We start from the raw sequence: 13,859 nt of genomic DNA, 5'->3' as shown, positions 1-13,859 counted from the left end.
GGTGGCTTGCCTTTTTAAACAACAGAAATGCCATTTATCCCGTCATCTCTGTAGTAGACACTTTACTTGGATTTTCTGATCATGTCAGTGAGGTTTGTGATTTCCTCATTTATTTCTAATGGTCTTACTGTAAAACAGGTGTCTGGGTTTAAGTGTCTAAGAGATGGGCCCCATTTATTTGATCACCAGTTTGGAAGCTGGTCACCATAGGAAACCTTTAACTTTCTGTGACAGCCCTTATCCTCTATGCCCATGGATACTACAGAGGGCTCTCTCCGACCCTAAACTCTCTTATTTCTTGCTAGGACTCTAGAAAAATCAAGAGACTCTTTGATTGTAGTAGGGAGATGAGATAGAGCATCATCCAAAGATTAACCAAAACTCTTCATAACTTTGAAGATTTTGCAGTATTTAAATAGCAATACTCAATCTTTGCTATTGCAGTGGGTAAGGAGGTAGAGAAGAGAAGGGCAGGGTATGTGGGGGGAGAGAGAAAGAGAGACATATTCTGAAATGAAAAGGATCAGGGAATGGCAGTTACGCATGTCAAGAAAGGGCTGTTTTCATCTTTCTTCAGCCCTACTCTTATCGTGTTATTAATGTGCAGTCACTCTCTCCTGCTACCAAATCAGATCTACACTTCCCTATGCCTGACTTCCAAGACCCTTTAAAATTTGGTCTCATCCTATTTATTATGTGTTACTTCCCAGTATTTCATCCTGTATTCAAGGGAGCCAGATGTGTTCAGAGATCCACACACGTCCCATGTTCATTTCTGTTCTCTGGCTGTGATGCCTACTTATTGTGGGGAGAGGAGGGAATGAAAACTGGGTCATACTAACACTGGTATGAGCATCCACAACCACCTTATGCCAGAGGTATCATCCTCCCTACCTTATAGATTGGGAAACTGAGGCTTCAGAGTAAGATTTGCCCGAGATCTCATACTTGCAATTTCCAGAACCAAGGCGAGAGGCCAGGTCTGTCTGGTGCTGTAGCCCATGCCATTTGGACTACACCTCCAAAGCCTCATTTTAATCATTGTCTTCTTCCTAAGAGTAGGGAAGGGAAAATAGTACAGTTTATCTAGTGCTATGTTAGTAAATCAGCTCTGGATGCGTGGACAGTGCCATCAGTTCTTAGGATTGTGTTTGCAGTAGAACTTCCTCTCTGGAACTTAGATTTAAAGTACCAGCACAGTGATTTGAATACCTTTGTATTTGGTAGACTTTACTGAAGTTACTTAAGACTTTCCATCTTGTTAGTAAGCTTTGGTTGGGATCTAGAGACAATCACAAAATTACCTTTCACCGCACACATCTGAACTCTGCATCCCTTTGATCAAATTTGCCTAATATATTGGCTGGGCTTTTTTCTCTCAGCACTCCCAAGACGTTATGGCTGTGGAAGACTAAACGACAATTTTGTTCTATTTCATTCATTATCTGTAAAATTGCCTGTAAGTTCTGATGCAAGAATCATTTATCCTGGAATGTGATGTGAGAAAAGAAAGTAGTTTGATCTTCTCTCACTCTAACTCTAAAAAGAATAAGTTTATGGTGCTGACAGTATCTGCGGCACTTCCAAACTTCTCATGGACCAGAAAAGAGGATGGGGATGTAAGGACTGACGTTGGTCCTTAGTTGTTTCACGCTGGTGATAAGCAGCAGAGAGAAAAGCTCCCTCTGCTATGGGAGGACATAAGAGAGGGACTGGGCTTCAGCTACTTAGCACTGGATTTTCCTGTAAAGTAGCCCAACTTTGGTTAGATGATTGAATGTGGACTTTCCTGATTGTTGTGTACCTGTTTCTGCTGCTTCTTTTTTGTATTTTCCTTTACATAGTAAAATTTCACTGTGCAAAATTCACTGATAAGAAACTCTGAGAAATGTAAAAGCCACATAATTCTGGATGCAGTTTTTCCCTATTTCCAAAATTTGTTTCTTGGCATTCTGAGTTTTGTTTTAGATAAATTGCTTGCTTTACTACTTGGCTGTGTGCAGGCTTTCTTTCTTTCCATTTGCATTACATTTTGAGTAGGAGGTGAATTTTTTTTCAGAGATCCTGTTGGTTTGGGGTGGTTGCATCATTGCAGGAGGTATCAAGTAGCATTTGTAAAAGGAAGCCTGGAGGAGGGCTCATTGTTAAAGCTCTGGTGGTTCCTAGTTGGCTGAATCTTTCCTCTTCTTTGATATACTCCTGTCGATCAGTGATCCCAGAACCAGGATTTTACTGCCTCTGTGTAGACAGAGATGCTCTATGGGGCAAAATGGTTCTCAAAGTGGAATTCCTGGACCAGCAGCATCAGCATCACCTGGGAATTTGTTAGACTTGCAAATTCAAGGACCCGTCCTAGACCTACTGAATCAGACACTGTGGGGGTGCAGCAGACTGAATCTATCACACCCTCCAGGCAATTTCAGGGCTAATCACATCGAAAACCCATGCTCTGGAGTCAACATAGAGTTGACTGTGTTTTTGCAGAGAAATAATTTCAGATCTTTCTTCTGGAGTTTTTAAGTCTTGTTAGAGTTGAATGTAAAAATTAGCCCCAAAGTAGCTTATGTTCTCCCAGAGGCTCCTAATACCCTTCACTGATTTTCTTTGCTGATGGAAATTTAATAAACCTTTTTGATTAGAATTGTATGGAAACTTACGTTTTATGTATTCCTAGAAAAGAATGGCTTCTTTTAATATTATATTCTTAGGATGAGAAGTTGTTTTATTATAGAGAGACAAGAAATATGTTCTTAAGACTTTTAAAAACAGTAAATGTTATTTTCCAGTAATTCATTAAAAGAGGCAATGAAATGACTTGACTTTAGTCACGTAAAATTTAAAACTGTCGTCAATGATTCTTGAAGCCTATCCCTGCTGCAAGGAGAGACTTGGCCAATCACATACTCACCTCAATTAGAAGTTAGGAAGCATGTGGCTGTGAAATGACACATTTGCACTACATTTGGAATGGCATAATTAAAAACACTAACCAGCAGTTTCACTCTGCAGGTCCAATGTGACTATAAAGTGTGATGTTTACATAGAGACCCCTCAGACGGGAGGTGTGTTCATTGCAGGAAGAGTAAATAAAGGTGGTATCTTGATTAGGAGTGCCAGAGGGGTTTTCTTCTGGATTTTTGCAAATGGAACCTACAGAGTTACAGGTGATCTAGGTAAGTGACTTCTTCTATAGCACATGACTTACTATGTAATGTGTTACTGTGAGCATCTGCTTGTTACTTATGGGGTCAATGAAAGAGCTTTACCTCAAGGCGCTTGGACATCTAATTGGGAAGAGATTCAACACATGTAAGCAAATGCCAACCGATTCAAAATTGTAGAGTTAATTAATTAGTACAGAGAGAGGCAGCTCAGTAAAACAGAAAACTGTGCCAAGCCTTTTAGGGTACTGTGGGGTTGAGCTAGGCTGTCAGGGTAGGATTTGCAGGACCTGGGGTGAGGTGGGTGTAGTAGGGAAAGAATGCTCAGGAAACCCCATAATAAAAACAAGACTATAAGACTGTTGCTAGTGTGATTATGGAAATATAAAGAGAGGGATTGATTTGCATAAAATGGAGAAATTCTATTTCTTAATTTAGTTAATAACTTGAAAACAGCTTGACTTTTCTCATTCATCTTAACAGCCCTTGTCTTACATAGAATAGTATTGTACCCGGAATAGGTGTTCAGAAGATGTTCAAGTTGAATTCCATCCAGTTCACTTTGGTTTTGGCACACATCGCTCTGTTGAAACTAGACCTTATTGGTGGTGACTTTTCTTGATTCTCGGTCTCTTGACTCTCCTCCTACATTAATAAAAATCTCCTCTCCTACAGTTGCCTCTCTTTGCCTCTACCTAAGGTGAAGAGGGCTCCATAAATAAAATGAAAGTTAAAGAGAGAGTGGGTCGTAAGGACATTAGAGTAACAATTGCATAATCACAGCATGACCGATCTAGAAGGTACCTCACTGACTTTCCAATTCAAAACAGAGAGTCAGAGGTTAGTGGATTTGCCCACGGTCTCAAAATGAGTTAGTGGCAGAACTGGAACTAGGAATTTTAAATCTGTATCTTCAGTCCCCACTGCTCTGTGTCTTAAATTGCCCACTCAACATCTCATCCTGAGTTTCTCTCAGGCATTCAAATATAATACATTCAAAGCTGAACGCATTGTTTTCTCTAATTCTCAGTGAATGCTGTTACCATGTAATAATTGCACTAGCTGGAAATCTCGTGGTAGCCTTTGATTACTCCTTCTTATCCTCTATATTCATTCCAATCAGGTATAAATATATACTTGAATGATAGATGCTAACGCATTATGTCTTATGATTGGCTTTTAAGTTATTTCACTGGTTCTCCTATGAGCTTACACATAGCATATGGCTCAGAGCAGGATCTCAATACATGCTTGTTGAATGCATGCCTGAATGAAGGATGTTTTGTTTCAAATCAGTTGTAGATCTGGAAATGTAGATCTTTAATAAGGCTGACTTTACTACATACAAAACCACCTGAGAACCCCCACTGAGTTATGTGATTCTGTGATTTAGATTTTAAAAAAATATCAATTCTGGTAATCTTTTTGTGTTAACAGCTGGGTGGATGATATATGCTTTAGGACAAGCTGACATTAGAGCAAAAAAATGGTATACACTCACTTTAACTATTAAGGTAAGTATGCTTAAATCTTCTTTTCTTGTGCCTTTCTAGCATTTTCTGTTATCAAATGAGAGGAGATAAGTGTGATAAATAATGGAAATAGACAGAGAGTCTCCATGATACCAGCAAACCACCAGTCTCTAGGATGATAGCGTGTGTCTGGGTAAACCCACATGAGAACCATCAGCAGTTGACTTTATCACCCTACTATTTTTTAAAATTTTGTTTTGTTTTTTAAATTAAGGAGTAATTAGTAGATAAAGTCAATAATTGAACTATTTTTTCAAGTTTTTTGAACTAAGTTATAATTGGAGCTTATAGGTACAAGCAAAATCACATACATTTATTTTTGATGGTTGAGAATACTTCAGTTTTCAACTCTGAGCACAATCTTTTAGAAGTTAGTTTCCATGAATATTTTGTCAGAGAGGATACCAGATTAATCATAGTAATGCGGACATCTAAAAATATTTGTCAGACTCACTGGTTGATTGTGAGTTATTGATCGACATGCTTCCAAGGGAGATTGTGTAGAGAAATTCTTCTGTATAATATGCTGCCCTCTGCCAAGATGGTCCTGTCATAATTTTGTTTGGATTACAATAGAGATTAAAAATGGAATTTAAATAGCTTTTTGAACTTGTTCTCTTCTCTTACCCAACCACCAAAAATGACAGTACTAATTTTCAGGCAGTAACAATGTATATTGAATATCTGGTTTGGGTGTAGCATAGTTAGTATATTGAATATCTGGTTTGGGTGTAGCATAGTTTATTTAACTAGACCACACTTGATGGGCATAATAACTACTTTGTTCCCAGTTCTTCCCTTTTACAGTGAACTGAGTCAGTGAGGGCTGGCTTTACTTGCAGGTGGAGGGGAAGGATCTTTTACGTGCCTGTTGGGGTACATGTGTGCTGTTACTTGTATAGGTAGATATTTAGAAGTGAAATCGTATTTTGAATTTTAACAGATTCTGCCCTATTGCTAGCCAAACTGTACTTCAATTTTACAGCAGTTATAAATAATATATATATATAACATAATATAATTTGACATTATCGATTTTTAAAGTTTTTTTTTGCAAACTAATAGACATGATTTGTATTTCCTTGATAGTTAGGAAAGTTTCACATCTTATTATGTTTATTGGCTATTTCCATTTTCTCTTCTCTGAAATTTCCCATTCCCATTCTTTCCTTATTTTCCTATTGTATTGTCTTATTCTGATGGATTTTTATGAATTTATTATATATTTTGGTTAGTAACCCGTTGTCTGTTACATATGTCGCAAATATTTTCTTCTGTTCTGTTGTGTGTATTTTTATTTTGCTTGTGGTATTTTCATGAATAGAAATTTTAACTTGTGGTACTGTCAAATATTTCACTTTTTTTTTCATGGCTTTATGTTTTAAGTTTTATTTAAAAAGACCTTCCCCTTTCTCAAGGTTAGGAATTTTTTCCCCCCAAAAGTGAACAATGTTTAGGATTTTTTTTAATGTTTAAGTCTTTAATCCATCTGGAAGTTATTTGTTAATTGTAGGGAGAAGAGCCCAATATAATTTTTTTTAAATGAATGGATAGCCACCATCATTTATTACATAGATTTTTCATTGATTTAAAGGCCGTGTTTTTGATGTAACAAATCATCACATGTGCATAGTCTTGTTTTTGAACTTTCCTCTGTTCTTTATATTGCTTTGTGTATTACTATCCAATGTCACACTTTAAATTTCATAACTTTCTAAAATCTTTGACTGTAGGGTTAGCACCTGTACTTCCTTCAGAGTTCTTTCGTGACTACCTTACATAACGTAGTACTGCGCATCACACTCCGTCCCTCTCTCCTTTTTTTCTCCAAAGCTCTTATTTCCTCCTGGCATCATACATCTTCTGTGGATCGTTCATGTGTTTGTCCTGCTCCCTTCACTAGAACATAGCTCCTTTACTCAGGCCTCTGTCCGTGTTATTCACTGTTGGCTCCAGCACCTAGAAAGTGCCTGGTACACCCCCTGTTGGGGCAACGGCCCAGTGACCCCTGGTTGAATGAGTGAGTGGATGTCAGTGGGCAAGTTCCTCATTATTTCTTCTTCAAAATTATTGGTGCTATTCTAGTATATTTACTCTTCTATTTGAATTTTTAAAACATCTTTTCAACTCCATGAAAAATGCTGCCAGTATTACACTAAGTTTGTACATCAGTTTAGGCAAAAATAACATTTTTTTTAGAATACTGTGTTTCTCCATGAAAGAACATGGGAACAAGCACGTATTGCCTCTCACCATTTATCAAGATCTCCCACTATGTCCTTCACTTTTATTTTTGTAGTTCTCGCACATTTCATCTTAGGCTTATTTTTAGTAATTTTATGAATTTTTTGAAACTGTGAATGGGATTTAAAGGATACATTTTTTCGGGTACTTTGCGTACATGGTTAGAAAAATCAAAAGGGCTTATTGGCAACAGCCACCTCCTGCCTCCCCTCCTTGTTCCTTCCTCCTGACCCCATTCTTGTTCTGTCCCTCTGATCAGCCACCTATACTGGTTTAGCTGTTTCTTCTGCTGTCTGTTTAGCACAGTGCGATTTGTTACTTTCAGAAATTAGCTCTGGTCTTGCTTCTGGGATGGGTGGGGCTTTTGCTGACTTGCTCTCACTCCGCTCCCAGCGCCATGTTTCTTGTTCCATCAGCTCTGGGCATTCTGCTGCTCCATCGCATCTCAAGTCTATGCACGTCCTCTGAGAGTCTTTCTCCAACTCTCCAGTCTAAAGTATCTCTCAGGCACGCATCACCACATCACCCTGTTCTAATTCTTCAAATGCCACTTATTGCTTAGCTCTTATTTGTTGTGTGTGTGTGTGTGTGTGTGTGTGTGTGTCCGTCCTTCTGCTAGAATGTGAGCTCCATAAGAGCAGGGACCTTGTCTTTCTTGTTCAGCCTAAATTCCAAGTGCATTAAGCAGCATTTGACATATGAATATTTGCTGCATAAATGAAACAAAACAACTTCTTCTGTGATGTCCATTTTCCAAATTACGGCGAATGTGAGGATTTTTCTCATCTTAACGTTGGCCGTTTTTGAATTCTCAGCACACGTCAGGCGCTGTACCCACAGTACATGGTTGCATGGTGGTTAGAAGGGTAGACTTTGAAGTCTACTATGTTCAATTTGCAAGTATTTTATGTTGCTGAGCTTCTATTTTCTCATCTGTAATATCATGCAGACACACTCTTTTTAGAAAGATTGAATGAGATCGTAGATATGAAAGTTTGGTACAGTATCCAGTATGCGGTAAGCACTTAACGAATCACGTTGATATTCTTAGGAGCAGGCACGTTTGGAACCAGAGAGACCAGCGCTCATATTTCCTTGCTGACACATACTGAGACTTCCAGCAAGTTATTCACCTCTTGGAGCTTCTGTTTTCTTATCTGTATAAGGGGGTTACTTTTGTAAGGTTGTTTTAGGGTTACATGTTTTTCATTCTTTCATTCGACACATTTTTATTAAGCATCTATTATGTGCCCTTTTCTAAGTGCTAGCAATACAGCAGGGAACAAGGCAGACAAGGTTTCTGCTCTCTGAAAGCCCATATTCTCCTAGTACAGGGATTGGCAAACTTTTTCTGTCAAAAGCCAGTTAGTAAGTATTTTCAGCTTTGTGAGCCACATGTCTGTGCTGCAACTACTCAGCTCTCCTCTTGTAGTGACAAAGCAGCCATGGAAATAGGCAAATGGATGGATGTGGCTGTGTTCCAGTAAAACTTTATGTATAGAAATAGATGGCTGGCCTGTGGGCCATAGTTGGCTGATTCCTGTTCTAAGACAGTAAACTTGTAAAGAAAGAAAGAAATACAATTATGAAAAAAAAAGGGGGGGGATAATGAGGTAAAGTAACTCCCCTGCCTGGACTTTCTAGACAGAGACGTCAGGGAAGACCTCTAGGAGTTGCTGTTGTTTGAGCTGAGACCTGAATGATGGGAAGAGCAGTCTGAGCAGAGGGCACCTGTGGTGACTGGTCTCGTGTGAGGAGCATCCAGGAGGCCGGGTTGACTGACTCCTAGGAGGGAGGAGCAGGGGGACGAGGAGATAAACTACTGTTAACAGGTTTTGTGCTTAGGGTGACTTGTGTCTGTGAGTCCCTTGGCTCACAGACAGTGTTAATATTCACCGTGCTCTAAGTGGGAGAAGATGTTCAGTAAGCGCTTGTAGAGCTGAAGATAGCTGTGCAGGGTGTAGTAAGAGGAATGTGTGTGGCGCTGCATGTGGAGTTGGACAGCTTGGGTTTGAGTCCTAGCTCTCTGGTCAGTATGGGACTTTGAGTTTCAATCTTGTGAAGTCTCAGTATCTCCATCCAGAAAATACAAGAACAAAATTAAAGCCCATGGCATTATAATTCTATGACTTAAGAAAAGATTTTGTTTTGATTCTTGGCCTAGTGATCTGGGTCGCTAGCTCTTCACCCTTTGAAATTAGCCAGTTTTAAGTGTTTAGCTGCCATTGGTGTACTTATGGTTCACCATGTGCCAGGCACCCAGCTAAGTAGGAGTGGCGGCCCTTTGTGGAAGACATTAGTTTTATCTTTGTCGGTGACCAGTAAGTCGTTTCTATGGATTCTCCCTTTCTTCCGCTCTCTACCCGACCAAATTATTAGTTTAACTGATGGTTGCTGTTTCTCTAACTTAAGGGTGGGCTCGTCACATGACTTCGAAGTGATATTCTATACACGGGGACAAAGCAATGGCTGAGCTAGGGTTCCTTAACAAAGACCTTAATTAATGAGGCAGACGTGGGCCCTTTGGCTTCAGCCGTCATGTCTGAGGAGCTGGTGGCCGTTAGCCACAACACATGTATATGCAACTACTTATAAATAACAAATGTTTTTTATTTTAGTGTGCCTTTGTCTAGAATTTTATAAGGATGTTATAAAATGTTTTATATTTCTGTTGGTTTTACAACATTTTGGTGGCTACAAGGAAATATGGAGGTATGTGCCTTGGAAACTTTTTATGTAAGTAGATAAGAATTTCCTCTGAGAAAATTTTTCCTGTGTTTCAAACTTTTGCTCAAACTGTTTTGCTGTGGTAAGTCTTAAGGGAGAAGAATATTGGCTCCACTAAGTAGGTGGGCCATACATTATTAAGAAACAGACTTGGAAGAATCATTTTCATATGTCTTCAAGGTGTGCATTTCTCTGTCCTCCAGGGCCATTTCTCCTCTGGCATGTTGAATGGCAAGCCTCTCTGGACAAATGTCCCTGTGAATTTCCCGAAGAATGGCTGGGCTGCGATTGGAACTCACTTCTTTGAATTTGCACAATTTGACAACTTTTATGTGGAAGCCATGGGCTAATATTCACAGAGCACCATAGCACACTCTTTGGAGATTCTTTCTTTCTTTTTGGTTTTGGTTCAGAGCCAATATTTGTTTTGAGGGATAAATGTATGAGCCTTTTGGAGGCTAAAAATAATGAAGAGTAATGAAGAGTAAATGAGGAGAAAGATATATTTTTGTTTGATACTCTGGAAGACTTTTTTTAGAACTAATTCTAAGGGGAAACAGATGAATCTTACCTGAGATGTCCCCTGAAATTCAAACTGTACATTGGTCCTATCCTTAGAAGTGGTTTTGGTGGCCAGACCTCAAGCCTTGGTGTTAATGCTCAGGTAGCTCTTTTCATCGTATTTGCAAGTGATCATGTGGATGGCAATAACTTGATCATCACTGAGATGTACTGATCAATGCTGATGTGTGTTCGAGTGAGTTGATGTCCTCGTCTCAGGATAATGCTTGCGTAATAGGAAGCTGAAGACACTGGAAGTGCTGCTTTTTGAAAACCACTTCAACATGTTATCCTTAAACTCTAAAACATATTTTTTCTTTTCTTTTTTAGGATGATGCTTTTGAATATAGATAGCATGATTTGAAAAATGCCTTATTAATAAACTACCTCTAAAACGATTTCTGCAATAATAAATATTAGCAGGTTTAATTGGGCTGTCTGCATGTTTAAATTCTTTCAGATCCCAGTTTTAGTCTTGAAACCCTTATAACTCTCTGAGAATGTTTTCCCAGGTGCTGGAAGGAGGAAGAAAATCACACAGAGCCAATGCTGTAAATGGGTCTAAAGATAAAATTGTAGCAATTTTCTTGTGTCTCATTTCTTTGTGCCTTTCATGGTCTGTCTTCTCATGTGGTACTGGTAGCAGACTAAAATAGCTAGTGAATTCTTTTCTCTCCTTGTGCATGGAAGAAGGGGAACGCTTAGCCTTTTGCTAGTTTGTAGAATTGGGTCATCCTCTAATATTTGTGTGGTTAGATGTGTTTATTTCATTAAATACAAATATGTTTATATTTAAGTATGGGTGAACATATTTCTCACGCAGTATAATTTATATCTAATTATTAGTGTACCTCCTAGAAACAACTCAATTATTCACCTGGATAAAGTAAATTCTGGAATTCTTTATAATGAAAGTTTAAAACTTCATTGAACTAATTCTACAATTTTAGAGTTTATAATGGTCTAACAGAGTAAATGGACATGAAGTTTTCTATTACTATTAAAGACAAGAAGCTAAATATTAGAATAAATCAGATTACAGAGAAAATTTTTAAATTAAAACCAAGTCTAAGTGATTTCCAGTTCAGGTCTCTACATATTTTTTAAAATTAACTTTATTGAGGCATAATTTACATACCATAAAATGTTCCCACTTTAGGTGTACAGTTCAATGAGTCTTGATGGATGGCTATATCCGTGTAGTCAACACCCCAACCAAGTTTTCGAGCATTTCCATCACCCGAGGAAGTTCTCTTGTATGCCTGTGCAGTCATTTCCTCTCACCCTACCCCCTGTCTCAGCCAACCATTGACTTGATTTCTATCACTATTGATTAGTTTTCTTTGATCCAAAACATTATAAAAGTGGGATCATACACTGTGTACTCTTTTGTGAATAGTTTCTTTCGTTCAGCATAAGGCTTTTGAGATTTGTCCATGTTGCTCTGTGTATCAGTGGTTTGCTCCTTATTTCAAAGAGTATCCCATTGTATGGATGTACCACAATTTGTCTCCCCCAGTTTTCAGTATTACAAATAAAGCTGTTATGAAAATTTGTGTACAAGTCTTTGTGTGGACATACATTTTCATTTCTTCTGGGTAAATACTAAGAAGTGAAATTACTGGATCTTTTGTGAAGTGTGTCTTTAGTTTTATGAGAAGCTGCCAAACTATTTTCCAAAATGATTGTATGATTTTTCACACTCATCAGGAATGTTTGAGAGTTTCAGTTGCTCCACATTCTTGTCAATGCTTCACATTGTTATTATTTCTAATTTTAACCCTTTCTTGTGAGTGTATAGCAGGGGCGTTAGATGTTAACAATCTTTTCATGAGCTTATTTATTTATGTATTTTCTTTTGTGAAATATCTGTTCAAATCTTTTGCTTTTTAAAAAATTGGGTTGTCTCTCTTATTATTGAGTTGTCAGAGCTCTTTATTCCAGATACAAGTTTTTTAAAAAATCAGATATGTTTTGCAAATTATTTTTTCAAGTCTGTATCTTTTGAAGAGTACCAAAATATACTTTAGAAGTCGAGTTTATCATTTTTTCCTTTTATGGTAGGTGTTTTTTTGTGTCCTAAGAAACCATTGTCTACCTCAAGTTCACAGAGATTTTCTCCTTTGTTTTCTTCTAGAGGGGTTATATTTTTAGCTTTTACATTTAAATCTGTGATCTATGTTGCATTCCTTTTTGTATATGACAACGAGAGGTGAGGGTTGAGGTTCAATCTTTTTTCCTATATGGATATTCAGTTTTTCCAGCATAATTTGTTGAAAAGACCATTCTTTGTCAAAAATCAATTGACTTTAAGTGTGTACATCCAGAAATAAACTCTCTATTCTGTTCTATTGATCTATATGTCTATCCTTAGGCAAATACCACACGTTTTCATTACTGAAGCTTTATAGTAAATTTTGAACTCAGTATAAATCCTCCAACTTTGTTCTTCAAAATGGTTCTGGCTAGTCTAAGTCATTTACATTTCCATATAAATTTTAAACTCACCCTCTATATTTCTGCAAAGACCTTTCTGGAATTTTGATTGGGGTTACATTGAAATTACAGATCAATTTGGGGAGAATGGCTATCTTAATAATGTTGACCCTTCAGTCCAGGAGCATGTTACATCTCCATGTTTTTAGGCTTTCCAGAATTTCTTTCAGTGATTTACATAGATTTCAGTGTACAGCTTTTGCACATATTTTATTAAATCTATCCTTAAATATTTTGCCTTTTGATGCTATTGTAAATGGTGTTTTTTTCTAATTTCATTTTTCAATTATTTGTTGCACATACATTGGAATACAGTTGCTTTTCTTATGTTGACCTGCAATCCTACTGCATTGCTAAATTCACTCATTAGTTCTACTGGCTTTTTTTGGGTAAATTCTTTAGGATTTTTTATATACACAATAATACCATCTGTGAATACAGGTGGTTTTACTTCTTCCTTTCCAATATGTCTCCTTTATTTCTGATGTTGTTGCACTGGTTGGGACTTCAGGTACAATGTAGGAAAGTAGTCAGAACAGGTGTCCTTAGCTTGTTCCTGATCTTAAGGGGAAAGTGTCTTTCACCATTAAGTGTGACATTAGCTATAGAATTTTTTTTTTTAAAGAGTGGCACCTGAGCTAACATCTGTTGCCAATCTTTTTTCTTTTCTTGTTCTTCTTCTCCCCTAAGCTCCCTAGTACATAGTTGTATATTCTAGATGTAGGTCCTTCTGGCTGTGCTATGTGGGACGCCACCTTAGCATGGCCTGATGAGCGGTGCCATGTCCACGCCCAGGATCTGAACTGGCAAAACCCTGGGCCGCCCAAGTGGAGCACATGAACTTAACCACGCAGCCATGGGGCTGGCCCCAGCTATAGAATTTTTTGTAGATTTGCTTTATCTAGAGAACATTACCTCTATTTCCAGTTTGCTGAGAATTTTTATTATGAATAGTGATTGGATTTGTTAAATGCTTTTTCTACACTTAATGAGATATTTATATGATTTTTCTCCTTCGTTTTGTTAAGGCCGTATACCACATTGTTTGATTTTCAAATATTAAAACAATTTTTGCATTCCTGAGATATGTCATGACCACATGGAGTTTATTATCCTTTTATATATTAGTGGATTCAGT

At 37.8% G+C, this 13,859-nt stretch overlaps 1 protein-coding gene across 8 annotated transcripts in view; it reads left to right on the top strand.

Annotated features, from left to right (window-relative positions):
* The window catches only part of GALC (galactosylceramidase), a 57,373-nt gene extending 45,596 nt beyond the window's left edge, over window positions 1-11,777 (top strand). For all 8 annotated transcript variants that reach the window (XM_014845848.3, XM_044774154.2, XM_070514154.1 and 5 more), the window contains 3 exons: window positions 3,010-3,173; window positions 4,599-4,675; window positions 9,868-11,777. In XM_014845848.3, coding sequence (XP_014701334.2) covers window positions 3,010-3,173; window positions 4,599-4,675; window positions 9,868-10,014 — 388 coding nt within the window. In that variant the 3' untranslated portion in view covers window positions 10,015-11,777. The remainder of the gene's footprint in view (window positions 1-3,009; window positions 3,174-4,598; window positions 4,676-9,867) is intronic.
* Window positions 11,778-13,859: the final 2,082 nt, after the last annotated feature.

The sequence above is a fragment of the Equus asinus genome, chromosome 7, assembly GCF_041296235.1.
Source record: "Equus asinus isolate D_3611 breed Donkey chromosome 7, EquAss-T2T_v2, whole genome shotgun sequence".
In the NCBI taxonomy this organism is placed as follows: Eukaryota; Metazoa; Chordata; class Mammalia; order Perissodactyla; family Equidae; genus Equus; species Equus asinus.
This window is presented reverse-complemented; position numbering and strand designations above follow the sequence as displayed.